At 47.5% G+C, this 26147-nt stretch overlaps 1 protein-coding gene across 7 annotated transcripts in view; it reads right to left on the bottom strand.

Moving 5' to 3' along the window:
• Nucleotides 1–302: 302 nt before the first annotated feature.
• KIF9 (kinesin family member 9) overlaps nt 303–26147 on the bottom strand; it is a 53685-nt gene continuing 27840 nt past the window's right edge. For all 7 annotated transcript variants that reach the window (XM_049642602.1, XM_049642599.1, XM_049642600.1 and 4 more), the window contains 11 exons: nt 23751–23819; nt 22897–23001; nt 21683–21738; nt 20591–20681; nt 20003–20136; nt 18483–18674; nt 16255–16469; nt 12250–12426; nt 11690–11805; nt 11176–11280; nt 303–609 (listed from right to left, as the gene is read on the bottom strand). In XM_049642602.1, the coding sequence (XP_049498559.1) occupies nt 559–609; nt 11176–11280; nt 11690–11805; nt 12250–12426; nt 16255–16469; nt 18483–18674; nt 20003–20136; nt 20591–20681; nt 21683–21738; nt 22897–23001; nt 23751–23819 (1311 nt within the window). In that variant the 3' untranslated portion in view covers nt 303–558. The remainder of the gene's footprint in view (nt 610–11175; nt 11281–11689; nt 11806–12249; nt 12427–16254; nt 16470–18482; nt 18675–20002; nt 20137–20590; nt 20682–21682; nt 21739–22896; nt 23002–23750; nt 23820–26147) is intronic.

Genomic DNA, 26147 nt, shown 5'->3' on the forward strand with positions numbered 1-26147 from the left:
TCTGCTGGTTGCTGAGGAAGGAGGGCCTCCCGCTTTCACTGGCTCAGGATCACAGAGAGGATGTCCCAAGAGAACCTACAGTCTGACAGGGACTGAGAGAACCAGGGCTCCTCAGAACTAGCTCCCCCCAAGAATGCCCATCCAAGGAAGGAAAGAGGGTGACCAGTGGGACAAAGGCATGCCAGAGGAAGGTGGCTGAGCTACTTTTTCCCTTTCTTACCGGAGACTCGGTTCTGACCCCACCTGTGCATAGGGAAGCATCCTCCTGGACGGGAAATAAAATCAGGCTCTTGAGTGAGCACTGAACGTCCAAGCTAGAAAATTATTTTATCCTGTCCCTGCATATAAAACAGTGAATTGAAACCAAAAGTGGTCTGTGAAGATGAGTGTCCTGTGAAGGATGTTCCTGTTGGGAGGCAGGCCATTGTGAGTCCTCTGGGCTGGGCTCCAGCATTGGAGCAGGCTGTCTGGAACTCTGGGCAAGGGGTTTGGCAGCCCCACTCCAGAGCAGCAGGAGTTACTGGGGGTCTTGTCCTTGAAGGCACTGGCGATGAATCCCTATTTTCTGTGTGCCTGCTGGAGGCCCATCATGGTTTTCAAGTAATTGTGCTGGACGCAGAAAGGGGGAGAAAACAGGAATTGATTAGCAGGTATGGAATTAAGAACCAGAAGCCATGCCACTTACACCCACCCCACCATTCATCCTGCAAACATCACATTCTGGGGACGAGGATGCCCACTGACCAGCCCCAATTCTGTTGAGAAATAATGTTCCATTCATCCCCTTTCATATTTTCATCCTAAAGAAAGTGTGTAAAACTGTTTTAAAATGGTGTGGCAGGCATGTTTAAAAGCAGATGTGTATGCTTCAAAGGCCCACTTGAAAGTTTCTGGCAAGAATTAGGTTCAAAAAGAAAAGAAGAGGGTTCTGTCTCCACAGGGGTGGGCACACATGTATTCCGAAGGGCCCTCCCTCTGCAAACCAGATTGATGTTCACAAATTCTTCCCTTTTAATGCAGTTCTAGGCCCTCAGAAAGCAGGTGGGAAAGGTGCGCTGAAACAGAAACAGTGGGCAGTAAGCAAGCAAGTCCTAAAACCAACTTGAAATGTAGGTATGAATCCTCGATCCCCCACAACGTGGGAACGGAAACTGAAGCTCCCGTATTCAGCCAGAATTCTTTTCTACCCCCAATGTTTTTATTGTGGCAAAATACCTACCTTACATAAAAATTTCCCATTTTAACCATTAAATTTTTTAAATTATTATTTTAGAGAGAGGGTGCGTGCACAAGTGGGAGAGGGGGAGAGGGAGAAGGAGAGAGAATCTTAGGTAGGCTCCATGCTCAGTGTGGAGCCTGATGTGGGGGCTCGATCCCCTGACCTGGGATCATGACCTGAGCCAGAATCAAGAGTCAGATGCCCAATGAACTGGGCCCCCGCAGGTGCCCCCCCATCTTAACCATTTTTTTTTTTAATTTTTTTTTTCAACGTTTTTTATTTATTTTTGGGACAGAGAGAGACAGAGCATGAACGGAGGAGGGGCAGAGAGAGAGGGAGACACAGAATCGGAAACAGGCTCCAGGCTCCGAGCCATCAGCCCAGAGCCTGACGCGGGGCTCGAACTCACGGACCGCGAGATCGTGACCTGGCTGAAGTCGGACGCTTAACCGACTGCGCCACCCAGGCGCCCCTATCTTAACCATTTTTAAGTGTACAGTTTGGTGATGTACTGATAATGTGCAACCACCACTATCACCCATCTCCGTATGTCTTTTCATCTGGCAAAACTGAAATTCCATACCCATTAAACACTCACTCCTCATTCCCCTACCCCCGAGACCCTACCAACCACCATTCTATTTACTGTCTCTATGATTCTGGCTACTCCAAACACTTCATGTGAATGGAATCATATAGCTAATTTGCCTTTTTGTGACTGGCTTATTTCACTTAGTGGCTGGACTATTTTATATTCCCGCCAATAGCACACACACAACGGTTCCAATTATTCTACCTCCTCACCAATACTTGTTATTTTGTTGTTGTTGTTTTGTTTTGTTTTGTTTTGTTTTGTTTTGTTTTTTCTGGATCATTGCCATCCTAATGGGTATAAGGAGGTATGTTGTAGTTTTAATTTGCCTTTTCCTGATGATTTGTGACGTTGAGCATCTTTTCATACGCTTACTGTCCATCTGTATATTGTCTTTTGAGAAATGTCTACTCTTTGCCCATTTTTTAGTTTTAAAGTTCTCTAGAGGGGGGCCTGGGTGGCTCAGCTGGCTAAGCATCCAACTTCGGCTCGGGTTGGATCTCAGAGTTTATGGGTTTGAGCCTGTGTCAGCATAGAGCCCAGAGCCTGCTTCAGATTCTGTCTCCCTCTCTCTCTGCCCCTCTCCCATTTGCACTCTATCTCTGTTTTTCTTTTTTTTTTTTTATTTTTTTTAACGTTTATTTATTTTTTTGAGACAGAGAGAGACAGAGCATGAACAGGGGAGGAGCAGAGAGAGAGGGAGACACAGAATCCGAAACAGGCTCCAGGCTCTGAGCTGTCAGCACAGAGCCCGACGCGGGGCTCGAACTCACGAACCATGAGATCATGACCTGAGCCGAAGTCGGACGCTTAACCGACCGAGCCACCCAGGCACCCCTCTATCTCTGTTTTTCAAAAATAAACATTAAAAAATTTTTTAAAAAAAGAAGTTCTCTATATATTCAGGATATTAATCCCTTATCAAGTTGGAATTTTTGAAGGGAAGTTAAAATGGTCCTGGGTTGGCAATGCCCTGTGGCTAACTGCAAAATCAAGTGCAAATGCCATCAGGGGGAAAGAATGCACTTATGCACTCATGACTCCTACACCTTCAGTTCAGTCAAACATGAACTTATCACACGCGCGCGCACACACACACACACACACACACACACACACAGATAAAAGCCACCATAAGAGAAATTTAGCAAGATGGAAAACATTTTGACCTTGAAAAATCTGATCCTGTATACTTTACGTATAAAAATATATATGAAAAGTTTAAATAAATATTAAGATAGAATGGCTCAAGTATAACATTTACATATCAAGTTTCTGTGTTGGCATGTCTTTTTCTTTCCTTCCTTCCTTTCTTCTTTCTTTCCTTCCTTCTTTCTTTTCTTTCCTTTCTTCTTTCCTTTCTCTCTTCTCTTCCCCCCCTCCCCCCTCCCCTCCCCTCCCCTCCCCTCCCCTCCCTTCCCCTCCCCTTGCCTCCTCTCCTCTCCTCTCCTCTCATAGGTTCCACACTGGGCTTAAACTCATGACCCTGAGATAAAGACCTGAGCTGAGATCAAGAGTCAGGTGTTTAACTGACTGAGTCATCCAGGCGCTCCATGTGGGCACATCTTAAACATAAAAATTGTCCAATGCAGAGTTCTCCTAGAGATTGAGGGATGGTGGGAGAATATAATACTGACCTATAGAAATGCAGGATTCCCCTGTTGAATGGTTTAGAATTTAAATGTTTATCTGAGACTTTGGGAGTAAAGACAACACAAGGTTATGGGGCACCTGGGTGGCTCAATCTCTAATGCTTCCAACTCTTGGTTTTGGCTCAGATCATGATCTCATGGTTTGTGAATTCGATCCCTACATTGAGCTCTGCATGGACAGCACAGAGCCTACTTGGGAGTCTCTCTCTCTCTCTCTCTCTCTCTCTGTCCCTCCCCTGTGCACACACACTTACCTCTCTCTCAAAAAATAAATAAATAAGCATTTAAAAAAAAAAAAAAGAAAAAGGAAGGTTTGCCTGGAATGTCAAGAGAGAAATTCAGGGTGGTAGCCATGCAAATCACTTTGGTCCATCTTTTCTGTGATCTTGAAATAATTTATGCCAGTCAAAACAAGTTCACAACAATAAGGAATAAAATTTTGGAAGCTCTTTCCTCAAAGCCAAAGACCTTTTGGTCCTCCTATTCAATATATATGATGACTTTAACCAATTGATCAAAATTAACCTCACCAATAATGGGACAAAGCAACATCTTGTGCCTCTTGTTACAGACTGAATGTTTATACCACCTCAAAACACATTTGTTTATCGCCACTGTAATGGTATTTAGAGGTGGGAAACTTTGGGAGGTAATTAGGTTTAGATGAAATCATGAGGGTAGAGCTCTCATGATGGTTTAGTGTCCTTATAAAAAGAGGAAGAGTGAGAAGACTCTCTCTACACAAATACATGTCTAGGAAAAGGCCATGTGAGCACACAGCAAAAAGATGGCTGCTTACAAGCCAGGAAGAAGGCCCTCACCAAGAAGCAAATCTGCCAGCACCTTGATCTTGGTCTTCCCAGCCTCCAGAGCCATAAGAAAGAAATGTCTGTTGTTTAAGACACTCGTGTATGGCATTTTGTTATAGCATCCCAGGCTGAATAAGACATGTCCTGATATGATGTACATGAAGAACATGACATCATTCCTGTGGTATTTCTGCCCAGAATGCAGAACTTGAACTTAAATCACAAGAAAACATCAGACAAACCTAAACTGAGGGACATTCAACCAAATAACTGGCCTGTACTCTTCAAAAATATCAAAATCATGGGGCGCCTGGGTGGCTCAGTCGGTTGGGTGTCTGACTTTGGCTCAGGTCATGATCTTGCAGTCTGTGAGTTCAAGCCCCATGTCAGGCTCTGCGCTGACAGCTCAGAGCCTGGAGCCTACTTCAGATTCTGTCTCTATCTCTCTCTGCCCCTCCCCTGCTCTCACTGTGTCTCTCTCTCTCAAAAATAAAATAAAAACATAAAAAAAAATGTTTTTAAAAATCAAAATCATGAAACACAAGGAAAGACCCAGGAATTGTTCTAGATTAAAGGAGACATGGCACCTAAATGTGATGTATAATCCTAGACTTGATCCTGGCCAGGGTGTGAGAGGAAAACAACTATAAAGGACACCATTAGGTCAACTGTCGAAAGTTACATATGGACCTTGGGTTAAATAATATTGTTGCATCATTGTTAATTTTCCTGATTTCAATTACTATATCATGATTATGTAGGAGAATGTACTTGCTCTTTTTTTTTTTTAGGGTTTATTTTTGAGAGAGAGAGAGAGAGAGAGAGCGAGCGTGAGTGGGGGAGGGGCAGAGAGCAAGGGAGACACAGAATCTGAAGCAGGTTTCAGGCTCTGAGCTGTCAGCACAGAGCCCAATGAAGGGCTCGAACTCACAAGCCGTGAGATCATGACCTGAGCTGAAGTCGGACACTTAACTGCCTGAGCCACCCAGGCACCCTGAGAAGGTACTTGTTCTTAAAAAGTAAACACTGAAATATTTAGGAGTAAAAAACCAAGAGAATGACATGTTCTAAAATTCACTGTGGTTATGGTTGCATTTAACTGTGGATATATGAAAAAACCACTGGTTGTACACTATAAATGGGCGAATTGTATGGTATTTAAATTATATTATATCTCAAAGGTTTTTTTTAATGGTTATTTATTTATTTATTTATTTGAGAAAGAGAGAGAGTGTCAGCAGGGGACGCGCAGAGAGAGAGAGAGAGAGAGAGAGAGAGAGAGAGAGAATCTCAAGCAGGACTTGAGCCATCAATAGGAAATCTTATGTGGTGTTCAACCCCACATACCACAAGATTGTGACCTGAGCCAAAATCAAGAGTCAGACACTGAATAAGCCACCCAGATGACCCCCTTTGTTTCTTTTTATTTTTATTCTCTCTTATGATGTATGTTAGACTTTCTCATTATGTCCTGTGTATCTCCTAAAGTCTGTTATTTCTTCTAGCCTCTCACCTCTCTATGCTGTAATTTGGGTAATTTTGTTACATTCCTATTTCAGTTTATTAATGCCCTCTTCAGCTGTGTCTAGTCAGCCATATCTAAAAACTGTACTTGGTTTTTCTTCAAATCTGCTTGGTCATTTTTAATAAACTCTTTTTTCATGCCCTTTAAAAAAAGGATAAGGCTCCAATATCCTTTCGTGATAAAAATACTCAGTGAACTAGGTACAGAAGAGAGCTTTTTCACCCTGATAGAAGAAAGGTTCTAAGAATAAACTTCAAAGTGTGCTACTCAGAGTGTGTTCCCTGGACCAGCCACATCAGCATCATCTGGGAGCTTATCAGAAATGCAGAATCTCAGGCTCCACCCCAGGGCTGCTGCATCAGACTCTATTCTAACAGCCTGGTGATTCATGTGTACTGCACAGAGTGAGAAGTTCTGCTATAAGGCTCTTCTTTTTTTTTTTCTAGGAAAACCCCATAGCCAACATTATACTTAATGGTGAAGGAATGAACACCTTCCTCCTAAGGTCAGGAACAAGACAAAGATGGCGACTTTCATCTCTTATTTCAACATCATACTAGAGGTTCCAGCCAGGCAAAGCAGGTGAGAAAAAGATATAAAAGGCATTGGATTGGAAAGAAAGAAGTAAAACTATTTGTATTTGTATATGACATGATCTCCTATATAGAGATAACCCTAAGGAATCCACTAAAGAACTATTAAAATTAATAAATTAGTTTAGCAAGGTGGTAGAATACCACATCATTATATAAAAATCGGGGGCACCTAGGTGGCCCAGTCAGTTAAGTGTCCAACTTCGGCTTAAGTGTCTGACTTCGGCTCAGGTAATGATCTCACGGTTTGTGAGTTTGAGCCCTGTGTTGGGCTCTGTGCTGATCTGTGCTGACAGCTGGGAGCCTGGAGCCTGCCTCGGATTCTGTGTCTCCCTCTCTCTCTGCCCCTCCCCTGATCATGCTTTCTTTCTCTCTCTCAAAAAAACATTAAAAAAAAAAAAACTTTAGAAAAAAAATCAATTGTATTTCTATACACATGCAATGAACAATCCAAAAGTGAAATTTAAAATACAATTCAATTCATAATAGGGGTGCCTGGTGGCTCAGCTGGTTAAGTGCCCAACTCTTGGTTTCAGCTCAGGTCATGATCTCACAGTTTGTGAGTTCAAGTCCTGATTCAGGCTCTGCACTGATAGTGCAGGCAAGGGATTCTCTGTCTCCCTCTCTCTGTCGCTCCCCCGCTCTCTCACTCTCTCTCAAAAATAAATAAATATTTTAATAAACAAAATTCCATTCATAATAGCATCAAAAAGAATAAAATACTTAGGGGCACCTGGGTAGCTCAGTCGGTTAAGCATCTGACTTCGGCTCAGGTCATGATCTCACGGTTTGTGAGTTCGAGCCCCGCATTGGGCTCTGTGCTGACAGCTTGGAGCCTGGAGCCTCCTTCGGATTCTGTGTCTCCCTCTCTCTCTGCCCCTCCCCAACTTGTGCTCTGTCTCTCTATGTCTCTCAAAAAATAAATAAATGTAAAAAAAAATTTTTTTTTTAAAGAATAAAATACTTAGGAATAAACTTTTTTTTAAAAGTACAAAACTTATACTCTGAAAAGTACAATTATACTGAAAGAAATTAAAGACCTCAATAAATAGAAAGATAGCCTATGTTCATAGGTTTGAAGACAATATTAAGATGTCAATATTCCCCAAAGCAACCGATAGATTCAACACAACCCCTGTCCCAGCTGGCTTCTTTGCATAAACTGACAAGCTGGTCTGAAAATTTGTTTGGAAATACAAGGAACCCAGAATAGTCAAAACAATCTTAAAAAAGAACAAAGATGGAGAATTTCTACTTTGTAATTTCAAAACTAACTACAAATCTACAGCAACCAACACAGTATAGTACTGGCATAATGACATATAGATCAATGGGATAGAACTGAGAGTCCAAAAATTAAAACCTCACATTTCTGGTCAATTGAATTTCAACAAGGGTAACAAGATAATTCAAAAAAGAATGGCTTTTTTTCAATAATTGGCACTGGGAAAACTGGATATCCACCTGCAAGAGAATAAAGTTGGATCCCTGCCTCATACCATGTGCCCCCTCCACTGAGCCCAGCAGGGGCAGGCCTCTTTATGGCCAAAGAAGGAAATTCCTACATGATGGTCACAGTCAAATGATCTTTGAGGCTGGGCTATCTAGGCCTACTTGTCCCTACTCCATTCTCTGCCAAATGTTCTGGGAGAGCCCTGCCTCCCCACAGAGAGATTTTCATGGACAACCCTGAGTGAGCTCTTTGGAGTCAGGTAGTGGGGTCAAGGGGGACAGCCTGGCCAGGGTCTCCTTCCCCAGCCAACGTGGTTGTGTTCCAGCAAACTTTTTCAGAGAGTCAGGGCCCTGTCCACTGATCTGGGCATCCCTCCAGGGGCCAGGGTTAATAAAGCTTGATGTTCACAGCACAAAGCTAAATGGCTAAATTTAGCTCCCATCCTCTCTTCTGCTGAGGGAATTAGACCAGGCAGCTGGAGCAGGCAGGGGAACCTGCTCCAAACCACCACTAATTAGGCCAGGAATGTACATTTAACCCAAGAAGAGTCACCTAGGCTTTCCCTCTGGAGAGACACAAAGTAAGTAGTCAGGTGATATACTGGACATTGGAGCTGGGAAGTCTTAGAAAATAGCCAGACTGGGGGCAAAGACTGGGGCTAAAATCGAGAAGTGAGTGGGAAGAACAGATAGGGGAAGGAGTAGACCTCAGGAAGAAGCTCACGGACAGAGAGAGGCCTGGAGGGAGAGGAGCCAGAGGCTGTTTCCTGCAGATGAGCTCTGTGGCCTGCTACTCAAAGTGTGATCTCGGACAAGCAGCATATGCATCATCTGAGCCTTATTAGAAATGCGGAATCTCAGGCTCCACCCTAGACATGCTATGTCTGAATCTGCAATCTAACAAGTCAGTACAGATGTCAGCTTAACTATAAGTGTAAAGAGAATGAATTCAATAAGGAGAGGACTTAATTATGACACAAAATCCAGAAGCCAAGAAAGAAAAGACTAATACACTTGATTTCATAAAAATCAACAGAATAACTACAAAAAAAAAGGTAAAGACAAATGACAAACAGGGAAAAATATTTGCAATTCATATCATAAAGAGCCAATCTCCCCAGTATATCAAGACTTCCTACAAATTAATAAGAATAAAGACCAATATACAATGGAAAAATAGGGGCGCCTGGGTGGCTCAGTCGGTTAAGCATCTGACTTTGGCTCAGGTCATATCATGGTTCATGAGTTTGAGCCCCTCATTGGGCTCTGTGCTGACAGCTCTCAGCCTGGAGCCTACTTCAGATTCTGTGTCTCCTTCTTTCTTTCTGCCCCTCCCTCACCTCTTTCTCTCTCTCTCTCTCTCAAAAATTAAAAAAAATAGGCAAAAATATGAACAGGCAATTTATAGGAAAAGAAATTAAAATGGCTCTTAAATATATGAGGAGAAGCTCAACTTCACTTATAATAAGAGAAATGTAAAATAGAATACCTGAGAGACCATTTTTCACCTTTTAGACTGGAAAAAAAAACAAAAAGCAGGATAATACATCTTGTAGTGAGGCTGTGGGGGTACAGATGGGTCCAGCTCTAGGCAGGCGATTTAGCACCATCCATTAAAAGTACACATGTCCTGGGGTGCCTGGGTGGCTTAGTCGGTTAAGCATCTGACTTCTGCTCAGGTCATGATCTCATGATTTGTTGGTTCGAGCCCCGCGTCGGGCTCTGGGCTGATGGCTCAGAGCCTGGAGCCTGCTTCGGATTCTGTGTCTCCCTCTCTCTCTGCCCCTCCCCCACTTGTGCTCTGTCTCTCTCTGTCTCTCCAAAATAAATAAATGTAAAAAAAAAAAAAGTTTGAAAAAAGTACACGTCCTTGGGGTGCCTGGATGGTTCAGTCAGTTGAGCGCCTGACTTGATTTCGGCTCAGGTCATGAGATCGAGGACTGTGTTGGGCTCTGCACTGAGTGTGGAGCCTGTTTAAAATTCTCTCTCTTCCTCTCCCTCTGCCCCTCCCTAGCTTGCACAGGCACTCTCTCAAAAAAACAAACAAAAAAAAAGTATACGTCTTTGTGACCAAGAAATTCACTTCTACAAACTTCTCTCTCACATATATTCACTCATATGTGAATTCACATTTCTACAAGGTTAATCATCACAACAATATTTGTATTGTAAAGAAATGGAATCACCTAAATATTCCTCAATATGAGATGGGTTAAATAAATTTTGATACATCCTCACAATGGAGTACCACTATACAGCTATAAAAAAAAAAAAAGAAGAAGAAAACAAGCAGCTATGAGTTGACATAGAATGATCTTCAGGATACACGGTTAAGTGCAAAAAGCAAAGATATAACACAATGTGCAAGGGGAACAGTAGAAATAAGTGACAGGGTTTCCCTGTCAGAGCGGGTTGGTGGGAATTGGATGGATGGGGACTGGGTATTTGTATTTACATTTATATTTTGTGTGTGTATATATATATATATATATATATATATATATATATATATATTTGACAGAGAGAGAGAAAGAGTGTGAGCAGGGGAGGGGCACTGGGGGTGGTGAAAGAGAGACAGAGAGAGAGAGAGAGAGAGAATACAACGAGAGAGAGAGAGAGAGAGAGAGAGAGAGAGAGAGAGAGAGAATCTTAAGCAGGTTCCACACTGGACGTGGAGCCCAACACAGGGCTCGATCCCTCGACCCTGGGATCTTGACCTGAGCTGAAATCTAGTCAGACACTTAACCAACTGAGCCACCCAGGTTCCCTGTATTTATATATCTTACATGATGAGCTCTCTTAAGCAGTCCCCCACGTGCACCTGCCACTTGCATATAGGAGCCTGTGGGCACAGAGAAGTACACAGCACACAGGCCCTCTGTGTTCTGGCTCCAGACTGAGCCTCAGTAGACCGAACCCTTCTGCTCCAGCCCAAGCTGCTCAGGGAGGAGAGTGCAGGCCCACCCCATGGCCAACACCTGGTCTAGCTTTGCCTCAGCTGCATGTGGTCCTCTGTCCCCTGCCTCCTGTTCATGGTGGCCCCCATTGGAGACATTGTCCCCAGCAGGCAGACCCTGTCCTGGGCTACGAACCACACATGGACCAGCTTAGCTCCCAATAGCCATGTCCAGGCCTGGCCATGGTCTGTGGGGCTCCTATTGGTTCCCAGGACTCTGGTGTCAGCAGGAGATCCCAGTGACTCCAGGTGACTGTATTTCCCGCAGCTGGCATATTCCTTCTTTGTCTTTTCAAAGTAGGAAGTGTGATCTTGGGTGTCCCAGTAATGTGGCCCCCGAGGCCTCACCTTCCTGGAGACATGAACCCCCAAGTTACCTTCTGTTCTGTCTTGACTTTGGCATTGTAGAAGGCGACGGAGTCAGGGCCCTCGGGCAGCACCACCTGCTGCAGCTGGCTGAACTTGTCCTGGGCATCTTCTCCCTAGAAGAGGCTCAACTCAGTACAGTCCCTTCAGCCTGGCACTGTCGAGATCGACCCTGACACGGCCTGTGGGGGGCATCAGGGCAGCCCCTCGCAGGGTTGGCAAACCCCTGTGCAGGGTAGCTCACGACCCCCAGCCCCAAGTTTGCCAGACACTCTGCAACTGCCTTCGGGGCGGGATGAGCCACCCCAGAGAGGTGACGGCAGCAAGTGATGTTTCCTGGGTCCCCATCTTCTCCATACCTGGGGAGAGACCTATACCTGTCTGTTTGCCTGGGTCCGCCATGGGCGAGGCCAGGAGCAGCCTGTACATTGCCATGTTCGTGGAGAAAAGAGAGGATGAAGGGCGCTGCCCACTCACTACCCCGTGCTCGTCCATTAGCCCCACTCCTGCCCTTGTGCCACTCACCAGGGACATGATCCTGCTGACAGGCACCATGCCTGGCCGGATGCTGCCGCCTGGCTTCAGCGCCACTTGTAGGTCCTCGGGGATGAAGAAGGACTCGTTGTACCAGATATCAAATTCTGCAAGCAGGCAGGCAGACGGCACTGTGAGCTGTGGGGGCGTCTCTGAGGGAGCACTTACAGCCTATGTGTGCAGGTCACAGGCTCGCCCTCTGTTTACTTCCTGTCCCGGGGTCTCACCCTTTCCTATCTCCCTCCCCTACCCTCGGAGTGATTTTTTTTTTAAGTTTGTTTGTTTGTTTGTTTAGAGAGAGGGAGAGAGAGAATCCCAAGCAGGTCCCCCACTGATGAGAGACTCAAATTCATGAACTGCGAGATCATGACCTGAGCCAAAAACTGACAGAGCCACCCAGACGCCCCTCTTGGAAACACTTCTGAAGCCCCTGTCCAGCCCCAGCCTCTGTCAGAGAGACGCTCTGAAGCCACTTCTAGAACCCAGGTGGTGGCCTTGCCCTCTGTCTCCCAGGACCTCAGGTGGCCAGCCGACCTTCCCAAATGGCACACCTGTGAGCAGGCGGTGACGACACTGATCCACCAAGTGCTGGCAGTACTGGATTTCTGCCCTGAGGTCTCGCAAGTCCTGATACTCAGTACGGTACTGCTTCTTGAGGTCTTTGAGCTTCAGGATCAGCAGGAATTCCTCCTCATCGATGATCATCAGCCCCTTGTTCTCATACTCACCTGCAGGGACACAGGAGGTCAGAGAATGAGTTGCTCACTTGGGGTGTGGGGAGGAAGGTATTCTGGAAGGACAGAACAAAGTGCTGGCAAAGCCCGAAGACCAGAAACCAGAGGAAAGGCTGGGGTGTGGTGTGCGGGTGGGCAAAGCACCTGGACTTGCCAGGCGACAAGGACATATGTGGAAGAGGGAACTCAGGCCGGAGGGGCCACACTGGCACCTTTAAGAACAGGTGGGGGCGCCTGGGTGCCTCAGTCGGTTATGCATCCGACCTCGGCTCAGGTCATGGTCTCACAGTCCCTGGGTTCAAGCCCCGCTTGGGCTCTGTGCTGACAGCTCGGAGCCTGGAGCCTGCTTCAGATTCTGTGTCTCCCTCTCTCCCTCTCTGCCCCTCCCCCGCTCATGCCCTGTCTCTCTCTCTCTCTCTCAAAAAATAAACATTAAAAAAAAAAAAAGAACAAGAGGGGTGGCAGAGGAGAGGGTAGAGATGGCCCATGTTTCACACTTATGTTGATCTTAAACCTCAGTGGCCAAAGATAATTTAGTAAGCACCTGGATTAAATGGATGTTTTCCTTTTTTGTAAGCTATATACATGAACTGCCAGCACTTGGGCAAGGTTCCCTATTAATAACAGTGGCTGTAAATCTGTATCATGTCGAGTGGCTGTCAGAAGCTCCAGGAGGAGAGGGGTCAGTTGCGCTGTTCGTCAGCTCTACTCACGGTCTCTGCATGACCTTCGAAGGTCTGTCAGTTGATGAGCGTTGCTGAGTTAAGACAACATAACATGGTCTGTGGAGTCACGCACCTCAGCCACTGCCACTGCCCGCAGCACCTTGAAAGCTCAACATAGGCATCATGTCAACCCCCCCCCACCAGGGAGTGTGGGGCTTCCACCCCAGGACCCCTGGAGAGTGAGTCCTGCGTGCGACTGAGGTGTGTGGCGGGGGTGTGCGAGGCAGTCTCCAGGTGCCCTTCCGCTGAAGTTTACTGCAGAAAAGTTAAGACGCTGTCACAGACACCACATATGGAAAGGCAACTGGGACCTTGAATTGGTCCCAATTCAAGGAGTCTGGAGTTGGAGGGTACAGTGTGGAGTGACCTGGTCCGTGTACTGTGGGCAGTCCCCAGTGTGGTCACTGTGACAGACACAAATCCTTTATAAAGTCTTTACAGTATTCTATTTCACAGAGTCTTTACGGTATTCTGTTGACATGGGGAGGGACTGTGAGCACCCTGTGTCCCACTGCAGGGGAGGGGGGTTCTCTGATTATCTGCAAGGAAAACACTTCAACCTAAAATGATTTTTCAGGGGCACCTGGGTGGCTCAGTCAGTTAAGCATCCCACTCTTGGTTATGGCTCAGGTCATGATCTCACAGTTCATGGGATAGAGCCCCGTGTCGGGGTCTGCGCTGACAGCATGGAGCCTGCTTGGGATTCTCTCTCTCTCCCTCTCCCTCTGCCCCTACCTTGCTTGCACATTCTCTGTCTCTCAAAATAAACATTTTTTTTTTAATTAAAATGATTTTTCATTTTTCTTTCACAAAACACTAATCAACATGCCAAATTTGCTGACCTTCTGGGCCAATAAGTGGCTATCAATCAAAATGAATCAAAAAATGAATTCAGTTGATCTATTTCCTCAAGATAAAAGTATTTTATTTGGTATTTTAACAACCAATGGAAAAACAAGTGATGTTGGGGGTAAGAGCAAAAGTGTTTTCTTTGGTACTGATAGATAAAATTTATTTATTTATTCATTTATTTATTTATAAGTTTATTTATTTTGAGAGAGAGTTCAGGACCATGAGGGGGAGCAGAGAAAGAGTGAGAGAGAGAGAATTCTAAACAGACTCTGTGCCATCAGTGCAGAGCTGGATGCAAGGCTCAAACCCACAAACCACGAGATCATGACCGGAGCCAAAATCAACAGTTGGATGCTTAAACCAACTGAGCCACCCAGGTGCCCCTGACAGATAAAATTTTAAGTATTTTATTTTACTATTTTTTTAATCAATTGAATGTAATTTTTTTAATGTTTATTGATTTTGGGAGAAAGGGTGCATGCATGAGCGGGGAAGGGACAGAGAGAGAGAGAGATGGAGAGAGAATCCTAAGTGGGCTCCATGCCTAGTGCAGAGCCCAACTTAGGGCTCAATGTCACGACTGTTAGGTTATGACCTGAGCTGAAATCGAGAGTTGGATGCTTGACTGAGCCACCCAGGTGCCCCTAATTTAAAATATTTTATTTTTATTTTTATAATGTTTATTTATTTTTGAGAGACAGAGAGAGACAGCATGAGCAGGGGAGGGGCAGAAAGAGAGGTAGACATAGAACATGAAGCAGGCTCCAGGCTCTGAGCTGTCAGCACAGAGCACGACGCGGGGCTTGAACTCACGAGCCATGAGATCATGACCTGAGCCGAAGGTGGACGCCCAACTGACTGAGCCACCCAGGTGCCCCTGAAATATGTTAAAGTACTGTTTATTTATTCTTCATCTCATCCTTTAAAAACATCTGTTTTCAGGTATATTTAGGAATAGATGATATGTCAGCACAGCATGAGTATATATTATTTAAGGTATGTAAATATGTAATAAGAAATTGTATATTCAAAGAAGGTGTGGGCAGAAGAGACAAAGAAGTACTTGGCTCTGGGGGCGCCTGGAGCTTCTGGGCGGGGGCATGAGAGCCACCGTCACCAGCCCTTCCCTGTCCCCAGATCCTTGGAGGCTTTGCCCTCTGGAATAGTGTGTGACAGTTGCTCTGTAGGGTGTGAGCAGAGTGGCCTCAAGAATTTGGAGGTGCCCTCTGAGAAGTAAATGAGCAAGGTACGTGTCTCACTGTGACATGATCCACCTGGCCTGCAGAAATAAAACAGATGACATCTAGAGATGTCCCCACTGATAATCACCTGGAAAAAGGTTGTGATTTAGCAAGATAAAGCCCAGTAACCTGTGGTGTGCCCTGCTGAAAGGACAATGGGACCAAGCCAGGGGTGTGAACAAAGATGTGGTTTCTGAACCTCTGGCCTCAGAGTCAGGATGGTTACTCATTAAAATGCAGGTTCTGAGCCTTGCTCCAGATCCCCTGAGTTAGAACCAGCAGTCCGGGCCTGGGAACCTGTGTTTGACTAGCCCTACCAGAGGAGTTCTCTGAATACTCAAGCTTGAGGGTCCCTGGCCCACAGTGCAGGTGTGGGCAGTGTCTGCCACTGTGACAAGGGCACCAGGTCAGGGTAACCAGGTGAGCACCCTCCTCACAGTAAGGTCCCTGCTTTCTGAGCCTGAGGGCCCCCACACCACCTGGCTTAGGGGACGAGATTTTGCCAGGCCAGCATTGGGTGTTGAGGGTTTGGCATAAGGAATGGTCCTAGTGACAATGAATCCCCAGGCTCTCTGGTATCCACATTCTCTTTCCTTCCTCAGTTTCCTGTGTCTTGACCAGCATCCTCATGTCAGTCAGACTACCCTGGGTAGTAAGGAGACCACACCAGGATCTCGGGGCCTTGTGGGGGACGCCAGCTGCCCATCTTCCTGGGGAAGCCTCTATAAGACCAAGGCCTGCTTCTCCACTGGGAGAAGCACCTAGGTCTGAGATAACAAAATAATGGGGGGCCCACAGGCAGAAGCTGACTGACAGGGAAGGACCCTGTGATTCCCAGGGCTGACTAGAGCCACGTGATGACCCAGGGGTGAAGACTGCACCCCAACATGCCCTGAGGCCCCCTCCCATCTGAGTCCTCCAGTACCCAGGGCTGCCCCATTTAGCGCAGGATATTCAGCTCCCACAGCCGCCCCCCCACCCCACTATCTTCCCATCATATTTACCTTGTTTCTCCCGGAGTGACTTCTGGAAATTTAGTGCCTCCTTGGTCACGTCCATCTCCCGTTTGATGGTATTGATGCGCTGTGTGGTCTCGCTGGCCCTTTTCCTCCGCTCGTTCAAGATGGATTTGTTCTCTTTGAAGATGCGGTTGATCTCACTGCCTCGCTCGTTCTTAAAGTCCTCGAAGGCCACAGGTTTGGGGGGTGGGGTACTGGGCCTGAAGACAGAGGGGGAGGGGAAGGAGAAAGTGGGGCAGGGTCTTAGAGCCTAGAGGCACTTGGCCTCTCTTCGCCGGGGCTTCTGTGGGCAGAAGGCCCAAACTCCCAGGCACCACCTATCCTGCACTGGAGCTACCCTGTGTGGGAACCGCTCACCTGTGTCTGTCTCACTCAGCAAGCAAGGACACATGGCCATTGCAGAAAGTGAGGACAGCAAGGAAAAGTGTAAAAAACAGAAAACAAAGCAAAAAACCACTCACTGCCTATTAGCAATTACACTCTGGTGTCTCTACTTCAGGGATCTCTTCGATAATTTTTTTAATGTTTGAGGAGCACTTGGGTGGCTCAGTCGGTTGAGCATCTGACTCTTGATTTCGGCTCAGGTCATGATCCCAGGCTCGTGGGATCAAGCCCCATCTCGGGCTCCGTGCTGAGCATGGAGCCTGCTTGGGATTCTCTCTCACCCTCTGCTCCTCTCCCCCGCTCACACATGTTCTCTCCCTCTCTCTCTAAAATAAAAATAAATAAATAATTAAAGTTTTTTTTAATGTTTGAGGCCACACAGTAGATGTAATTTTACATCTTACGTCATTCACAGAACCATTCTTTCGTGTTATAAGGAGCCCCGAGAACTCTGGTTAACAAGATATAATTTGAAGTGCTGGGGCAGGGAGAAGCAGATCGTCTGCAACTTCCTATGAAATGCATCGAAAAAATAAGAGGGATTGGGGTGACTGGGTGGCTCAGTGAGTTAGGCGTCCGACTTCAGCTCAGGTCATGATCTCATGGTCCATGAGTTTGAGCGCTACGTCAGGCTCTGTGCTGACAGCTCAGAGACAGGAGCCTGCTTCGGATTCTGTGTCTCCCTCTCTCTCTGCCCCTCTCCTGCTCACGCTCTGTCTCTCTCACTCTCAAAAATGCATAAATGTTAAAAAAAAATTTTTTTAATAAGAGGGATGGAGAGAAAGATGGATGTGTGATGAAATAGGTATAGTAATATGTTAAATGTAGACTCAAGACAGTATTCACTGTCCAGTACTTCCAACTTCTCTGAGTGCTTAGAACTGTTCACCTGCTGGGGAAAAAATTCTTCATGCACATCCTTGTACATCCCAAGGGCAGAGATAATAACTCATTTAGTGCCTTTGCCATCACATTAGCTCCTGAAGGTATTTCACAAAAAACTGTCGTCACCTTTTTAAATTGATGATGCAATGAACATCTGTTTGCACAAATCTTTGTGCAAACATCTCTAATTATTTCCTCAGGATGGATTACTGAACACTCAATGACCGACTCACCAGGGAGAGAAACTGGGTAGCCAGAGGAAGGGGTCTCATACCTTGAGAATTCGGTGCCTTTTTTTTTCTTTGTCTTTAAGTAGGCTTCAAACCCAGCATGGAGCCCAACGTGGGGCTTGAACTCATGACCCTGAGATCAAGACCTGAGCTGAGATCATGAGTCAGACACTGACTGAGCCACCCAGGCACCCTGAGGGGCCTTTTAAATGCATTAGTTATTTAAAGAAAAAAAATTTTTTAATGCTTATTTATTTTCTAGAGAGACAGAGCACGAGCAGGGGAGTGGTAGAGAGCAAGAGGGACAGAGCAACCGAGTGGGCTCTGCAGTGATAGCAGAGAGCCTGATGTGGGGCTCAAACTCACGAACCATGAAATCATGACTTGAGCTGAAGTCGGACGCTCAGCTGACTGAGCCACCCAGGCGCCCCTAAAAATTTTTATTTAAATAATGGCTATTTGAAGGGTCTAAAATGATTCCATGTGTAACTGCATATCTTGGAGGAGTCCTGAGGTGGGACCATTTTGCATGTGTATAAGCCATCATCTTACTTCTTTTTTTTTTTTTTTTTGTTACTTCTTTTTGGATTGTACTCCTAGTCTTTGCCTGTTATCCCCTGTTTTATCTCATGTATCTACAGGTACTATTCACATCTTGAGGATCACATTCTGGTTTTGAAAGATCTGGAGCAGGAACTACCATTAGAGGGTCACCTGGGTGGGCGTAATTCCTCCTTTGGGGAGTCCGAAGGAAGAGGCTCAAGGCTGGAGGTCTCCCGTTCCCGTATAGTCATGTCTTTGACATCCCCCTCCTTGGAGGATGGGGTCAGCTGGGTCTTGGACGTAGAGACATCCAACTCCTTGCCACTCACAGGGCTGCTGGCACCTTCCTTTCTTGCTGAGGAGCTAGAAGGAGAAGGCAGGGAGACCCCAGGCTTAGTCATGGGCAGTAAGGTGTCTCTGGTGCTGAGGAGAGTGACCTTTCCAAACCCTGTTATATCAAAAGCCCCATCCCACTCAGTCTTATTTAGATCATACATGTGGGCCCAAACACAAAGAGTAAGACCCTATGGATAGGAAGAGGAGAGCATTCTTCTCCTCCTCATCAGAATACGTAGCCCCCCCTTCAGCAGCCTCAGCAGGAGACACCTGGGAAAATGGCAGTCTCCAGGTCTGGAAGCAGGTGCACCTGTGGGGTGGGCCACAGGCTCCCGGGAATATCCTGGCCATTGAGGCACTTATCACACAGGCACCCCTGGAAAGGAGTGGCAGAGCCCCCATCCAGGTTAGGTCTGGGGACCGAAGGTAAAGCAAGACATGTCTGCCCTGATGCCTTGACCAGCCCATGAGTTCTGCATTCTCCCACCTACATGGGTGCCCACACCAGCTCCCAGGAAGGTAGCTGCCCTTCCCCTCCAAGTGACGGTGCCCAGGGTCCTCCTTCTCAGAGAGGCACGTCTGAGCAGGCCTGAATCATCAGGAGGATGCGAGGGGCCTCGGCAACCCCCGCTACCTGACTCCTGTCCTGCATGTGATGGTTTTGCACAATCAGCTTTGGACTGTGTCCTTTACCAAGTGATAGTAACAACAACAACAACACATTCCCACTGTGTACTTTCTAGGTACGGGGACTGCATTCACCCACATCTTCACAACCCCCGTGATTTTGATGCTACTATTATGAGTCCCAACTTAGGGACCAGAAAATAGAAGCACAGAGAGGCTGTCATGCCTCGCACAAGGGTGAAAGGCGCTTCCTAGAGCCTATGCTCTTTGTCCACTGCTACGAGCATCTCCCAGGGAGAGCGTCTCATTAAGTGAGCCTTGCATCCACAAATGATCCTTGCCTGAAAGGTGAACTGTGGTTTTTAGGGGACATGAGCACCAGGCAGCTGGGTCACAGGTGGTTTCCGCGTGCAGTACTAGAGTGGGGAGTGCTAGCCTGGCCTCTCTCTTCTACTCTACCACTCATCAGTGGTGTGGCCTTGGACCACACCCCTGGGCCTTGGTTTCCACATCAGTAAGATGGAGACATTAATGCCCACCTCATGGGGTCGCTGTGTGGACAAGAGGTAACCAGCCCAACCTGAGTCCCGCGGATACTGCTAGTACTGGCAGTAATAGGAGCAACTGTGACCAGCCAGTAGCTAAGACACTAGCTTAGCTACTCTCTTCTTTCACCAGCCAAGGAGGGCCAGGTGTTGAGCAGGTAGAGCAGCAGGAAGGTTACTCACCTGAGCTGCTCTTTGAAGGTCTTCTTGGACTTGGATTTCTTTCCCGGTTTGGCAGAGAAAGGGGTGACCCGGAGTCCGAAGCCTTGTCCATCAGGCTCACCTACTAGGTGGCCATCAACGTCCACAAGCCCTGCCTGGAAGAGGCCAGCCACAGGGCAAGGAGTTAGTTGAAGGCTTCTGGCCTGTGGGGGACCCAAGTGCATACGTGCTCTGGTGGGCACGTTGACCCCACACACCAAGATAGCTGTCACCAGTGCCGCTGACTTCAGGCTGCCCCCAACAGCACTATCTCTGGCCATTCTACCAAATGTCCACTTTCCACATCAACACCACACCATACCGAGAATCTCGAGTCCTGTTGCCAACGTGACTCCAGGAACCGGTCTCGTCTGTGGTCACGTCTCTAATTTTGGAGACCATTTTAAATTCCTGTATGGCAGACTCTTGCATGGGTCACACTCATCCTGGTGTTACCTTTACCTGGTGCAACCCTAGATCTGCTTTAATGTGACACTTGCTGCTTCTGAAAAGGTCTGGGGATGGAAACATCTGACATGAATGCTGTCAACAAGAAGCAACCATGCATACCTTCTGGACCGCAGAAATGGCTGCAAAGTCATTCTTATCTATGAGGGTATACTTCCTGCGCAAAGCAGATTCCACTTCCTGTTCCTGTTGGCTTGAGAGAGAGAATGAGAGAACACCTGACACCTGGGGCCATGCTGAACCCTCTGGAGCAAGAACCAAGTACTGGAGGTAGACCTCATGTGGGTGTGGCCCCCCTGTGATGGAACCACACCCTCCTCATGAACCAGACCAGACAAAACAAGTTCATGCCACATCCCGATTTCTCAGTGCACACATCTATTGTCCGGCCTCCCAAATTTGTAATGGCCACCCTTGCTTGCCAGGCACTTCTGCTCCAAGATAACTTTAACAAGGACTGTAAGCCTGCCTCAGGACCATGCTTTCCTAGGTGCTATCTTTAAAGGCCCTTTGGGGGGTGCCTGGGTGGCTCACTTGATTAAGTGTCCGACTTCAGCTCAGGTCATGATCTCACGGTCAGTGAGTTCAAGCCTCACATCGAGCTCTGTGTGACAGCTCAGAGCCTGGAGCCTGTTTCGGATTCTGCGTCTCTGTCTCTTGCTGCCCCTCCACCACTCAAGCTCCCTCTCTCTCTCAAAAATAAATAAACATTTAAAAATTATTTAAAAAGGGCCCTTTGGAATCACGTGACCCACTTCTGTGATCCACCCAGCATAAGCCACTCAGTTTACAGGTATGCCTGTACCCATATAAACCACAAATGCCTCTTGAGGTGGGGGTGGGGAGCAGGGAATATTCACGATGCCCTGCTCTGGCCATGCTCAGGGCGCTCAGGGTCGGCACTCCATAAGGACCTCCTGTTGAGTTAATGAACTCGATAAACATCTACCAGGGACTACCAGGGACTCCTCTCTGTGTTGTCCTTAAATGGATGTCTGTCCTCCCCGCTTCCCCCAGGGGAAGGGAAGGGCTGGAGGATTTGAGAGCTCAGGGGCCTGGGCACACCCCAAGAACTCTGATCTGGCTCTTCACCCACGAGAGACGAGGCAGTGCACTTAGAGGCCATGCCCTGACCACGGGAAATGAAAATGGCCGCCTGATGTAGGAATCCAGTGGGTGGGGAGGGTCCCTTACCTCAGAACCACCCGGAACTGGTTGAACACCTCCTGGATCTGTCTGAGGTTGATTATCTGGAGGGAAGAGAGCAAGGCAGAGGTTAGGCCTCTGGCAGCGCAGCACAGGGTGTGTCTCTGTTCATAGAGAAACCAGGACTCCTTGACTAACCCTTTGATCCTCTGTCTTGAGAATGGCATATCTGTTCTCCTCAAGAACAAAGAAACAATTGGTTAATAGTTTTCAAGCTAAGTATTTATTGAGGCTTTAAAAATGACCTTTTCTAAGGGAAGATCTCTGTAAAATTAGAATGTCTCTAGTACTTGAAAATACTAAGAAAAAACATTTTAATAAAATGTATTGTCCTCAGCTCTCTCCTGTTGCTGAAAGGTTCTGTTGAACTTTTGTGTGGTTACAGACACATATACATCTATGGCTGGGGGAAGGCTATTGGCTTCCCTCTCGGCCCTAGGGACCACACGCATTACCCCTGAGGGTCAGTCTAGGACTAGCACTGTTACAATGCCAGAAGGGCCTGCCCCTCCATCGTCTGAGGCCTGCCAGTTATAGCTGCCACAGTGACAGGCTAGGGATGGGGAGGTGTCTGTCATGTAGCTCCCTGATGAAGGGTTTGCTGGCCTGCACTGTGAAAAAAGAATGCAACCTTCCTCCTGAGGGCCCTTCCCCATGTGGCTGCCGTCTCTTCCTCCTTGGCCTACTCCAACTCAGGCCCTGGGTGTCTGCCTTGTAAACCAGCATGACCATCATCCTTGAATGGCCTCACCCCACGTGGCAGAGCCAAGCACCTGAGCTCCTACAGCTCAGTTAATTCCAGCTTGCTTTCCCTCCTCACTGTACAAGTGTGGCCACCAAAGTCCGCAAGGTTAAGCATTTTGCTGACATCACTCAGCAAGGAGGCAGCTGAGCTGGGACGTGATTCAGGGCAGCCTGGCTCCAGGGCCTGCACTTGTGATGGACCACCCCCTGTGTGGTCAGGGCCGGTCAAGGCTTCTGGCCACTCTGTGGGGCACACCCATGCTTGTAACCCTAAACATGGATGCTGAGGCTTCAGTGGGCTGCAGGGCCCAAGGCCGGGGGTCCAGCACCACCCACCCGACACCCACTGCACCCACTCAGTGTAAGGTTCTAAGGCCAGCACAGCACAAGTGGGGGTATGCCCAGGATAGGGAGACCCAGGCCACTGGGCATGGTGGTCCCAAGGAGATGCTCCTTACATCAATCTCGTCCAGTGTCCCCTCCAGGTACCTCCGCACCTGGGAGTTGATCTCAGCAATCTGGATTTCATCCATGGGATCGTAGTTCACAAGGGTGCGGTTGGCCTTGGAGGAGGATGAAGAACATGTCAACGAGCTCCAAATACCTGAGCCCGACAGGGGCAGGAGGGGTCATTCTGAGAATCAAGGTGGAGAGGTTTGGGCACAGGTCCTGGCCACCTAAGCCAGCTCCATTCCCTTCACCATCAGGTCCTGGCCAGGTGCTCGGGTCACAGAGGGACAACTGGGTCTTGGAGGGAAGGAAAGCCACCTGTCATGAGCTTGCCACTCCAAGCAAAGGGCTCTGCTGCCCGAGTCTCAGGAGACTCTAGGATGACAGCCATGGGTGGGAGGTGGCTGCCTCTGCCTTGAGACACCCCCCCCCCCCCCCACTCATGAGTAGGCCCAGGCAAGCCACCAGAGGTCTCCTGTCCCCACCCTCTGCCCTCAGGGCTCTATGCTGCTGCCCCTCCCCCACTGCCCAGTATGCCCCACCTCCTCTGACCTTGACCATCATGCTATCTATCCCTGCCCTACCTGCCTGGCACCTGGCCCCCTGCCCCTCATCTTCCTGCCAACTGTCTGCCTCTGCTCCCTGATATCTGACACCCCTGCCCACAGCCTCCTGCTCTTCCAATTTCCCTGCCCACCAGGCATCCCTGGCTCCTTAGCCCCTCTGACCCCAAAGTCTCCCTGCCTACTTGGCCCTCCTGGGGCCTGTCCACCCAATCCCTCTGCCCACCTGGTACTGTGACCGCAGTCCCTCCAGCACTCTGGCCAGCCCCTCACCCAGCCACCTGCCTCCAGCCCCTTACCAGGCTGTCGTGGATGGCCAGCTCCTGCTTGAGCAGTGCCAGCTCCTTCTCCAGGTTCTTGACCATTCGCTGCCAGGGAAACACAGTTTGGGACGGGGCAGGGAGGACAGTCAGAGAGGCCACTCTGCCTCTTCCACATCAAGCCCACAGTTCCCCAACCTGTGGCCGGACATCCTGGCCCCTCCTGGTAAACCATGGAGTGTGATCTCAGCATCTGGACAATTCCTTCCCCGCCAGTGACTCTTTCCCAACCGGGGTGAGTTTAGGGCCTTCGGGGGCCTCACAAGTCCCTGGCCTCTGCTTCTTTCAGCAGACAGAGGAGATTTAACAGAGTGAGCACAGGCACCCACAGGGCAACCTCACACCTCAACTTCCAGGAACTTCGGGTTATTTCCAGTCTACCGGGGTGAAGGCCTTCTCGTTGCAGCCCGCTGCCTCCAGGAGGCTCCCCACGCAGTCGTACCTTTTACCCTCATCCTTCCCAACCACTGCACAAACATGTCACATTCCCTGCTGATAATCATGTATGTCACCTCCAAAGTTTTGCTGTTATAAACAAGGCTGCACAACATTTTTGTACTTACATCTTTGTGTCTTTATAGGTTTCTGTAGGATAGCACAGGCTCTTTGTGATCTGCCCCCATTAACTCTTCCCTACCATTCTCCTCCAAGCTCATTCCACTCCTACCAAATTGGCACACTCCCGCCTCTGCACTGCCTGTCCCCTCTGCCCAGGACACTCTTCCCCCAGGTGTTGCCCTGGCACACCCCCACACCTCCTTCAAGTCTTTGTTCAAAAGCTTCTAAATTAGGCACATTTCAATCACTCTATGTAAAACTGCAGTTTTACACACTCCCCACTCCCACACCACTCTTTTCTCAAATCTTGCTCTAATTTTCTTTATAGCACCTATCACCAACACACCCTAGAGCAGTGCTGTTTGACAGTACTTCCTGTAATGATGGAAATGTTCTATATCTGGGCCCTGAGTTACACGTAGCTACTGAACCCTGGAAATGTCATTAGGGTGACCAAGGAAGTGAACTTTTAATTTTATGTAACTAATTTAAATAACCCCAAGCGAGTAGCAGCTACTATTCTGGATGGTGGAGCTCTAGAACTTACCTATTTCTTTTTTTTTTTTTAATATTTTTATTTTTTTATATATATTTATTTATTTATTTATTAACGTTTATTTATTTTTGAGACAGAGAGAGACACAGCATGAACAGGGGAGGGGCAGAGAGAGAGGGAGACACAGAATCTGAAAAGGGCTCCAGGCTCTGAGCTGGCAGCACAGAGCCCGACGCCGGGCTCGAACTCACGGACCGTGAGATCGTGACCTGAGCCGAAGTTGGACGCTTAACCGACTGAGCCACCCAGGCGCCCCTTTTTTAATTTGTTTTTAAATTTATTTATTTATTTTGAGAGAGAGAGAAAGCAGGGGGAGAGAGAGAGGAAGAGAGACTCAAGCAGGCTCCACGCTGTCAGTGCAGAGCACAATGTGGGGCTCCAACTCACAAACCATGAGATCATAACCTGAGCTGAAATTGAGAGTCAGATGCTCAACCAACTGAGTCACCCAGGCACCCCTTTAAACATTTTTTAAAGAAAAATTGTAGGCACGCATACCTCATTTCATTGTTCTTTGCTTTACTGAGCTTCTCAGATACTGTTTTTTATAGATTGAAGATTTGTGGCAACCTTGAATCAGGCAAGTCTATCGGCACTATTTTTCCACAACATTTGCTCACTTCCTGTCTCTGTGTTACATTTGGTAACTTCTGCAGTATTTCAAATTTTTCATTATTATTTTATTTGTTATATTATCTGTGATCAGGGATTATGAGTCACTGAAAGCTCAGACTTGGGGTGAAGTAGGCTCCATGCCCAGCATGGAGCCTGACACGGGGCTTGAATTCATGACCCTGAGATCAAGACCTCAGCTGAGATCAAGAGTCAGACACTGAACTGACTGAGCCACCCAGGTGTCCCAGCAATAAAGTATTTTTAAATTAAGGTAGGTGCATTGTTTTTTTAGACATAATGCTATTGCACACTTAACAGACTACAGTATAGGGGTGCCTGGGTAGCTCAGTCAGTTAAGCATCCAACACTTGATTTCAACTCGGGTCATGTTATCACAGTTTGTGAGATTGAGCCCTGCATCAGACTCCATGCTGACAGTTCCAGAGGCTGCATGGGATTCTCTCTCCCCATCTCTCTTTGCCCTGCCCCAGACTACTATATAGCATAAAAGTAACTTTTATAGGCACTGGGAAACCACAAAACTCATTTGACTTGCTTTATTGTGATATTCACTATATTATAGTGGTCTAGAACTGAACCCACAATATCTCTGGAGGTATGCCTGAATATTTGAGGTGTACAACATG

This window comes from Panthera uncia, chromosome A2 (genome assembly GCF_023721935.1).
Source record: "Panthera uncia isolate 11264 chromosome A2, Puncia_PCG_1.0, whole genome shotgun sequence".
Taxonomy (NCBI): Eukaryota; Metazoa; Chordata; class Mammalia; order Carnivora; family Felidae; genus Panthera; species Panthera uncia.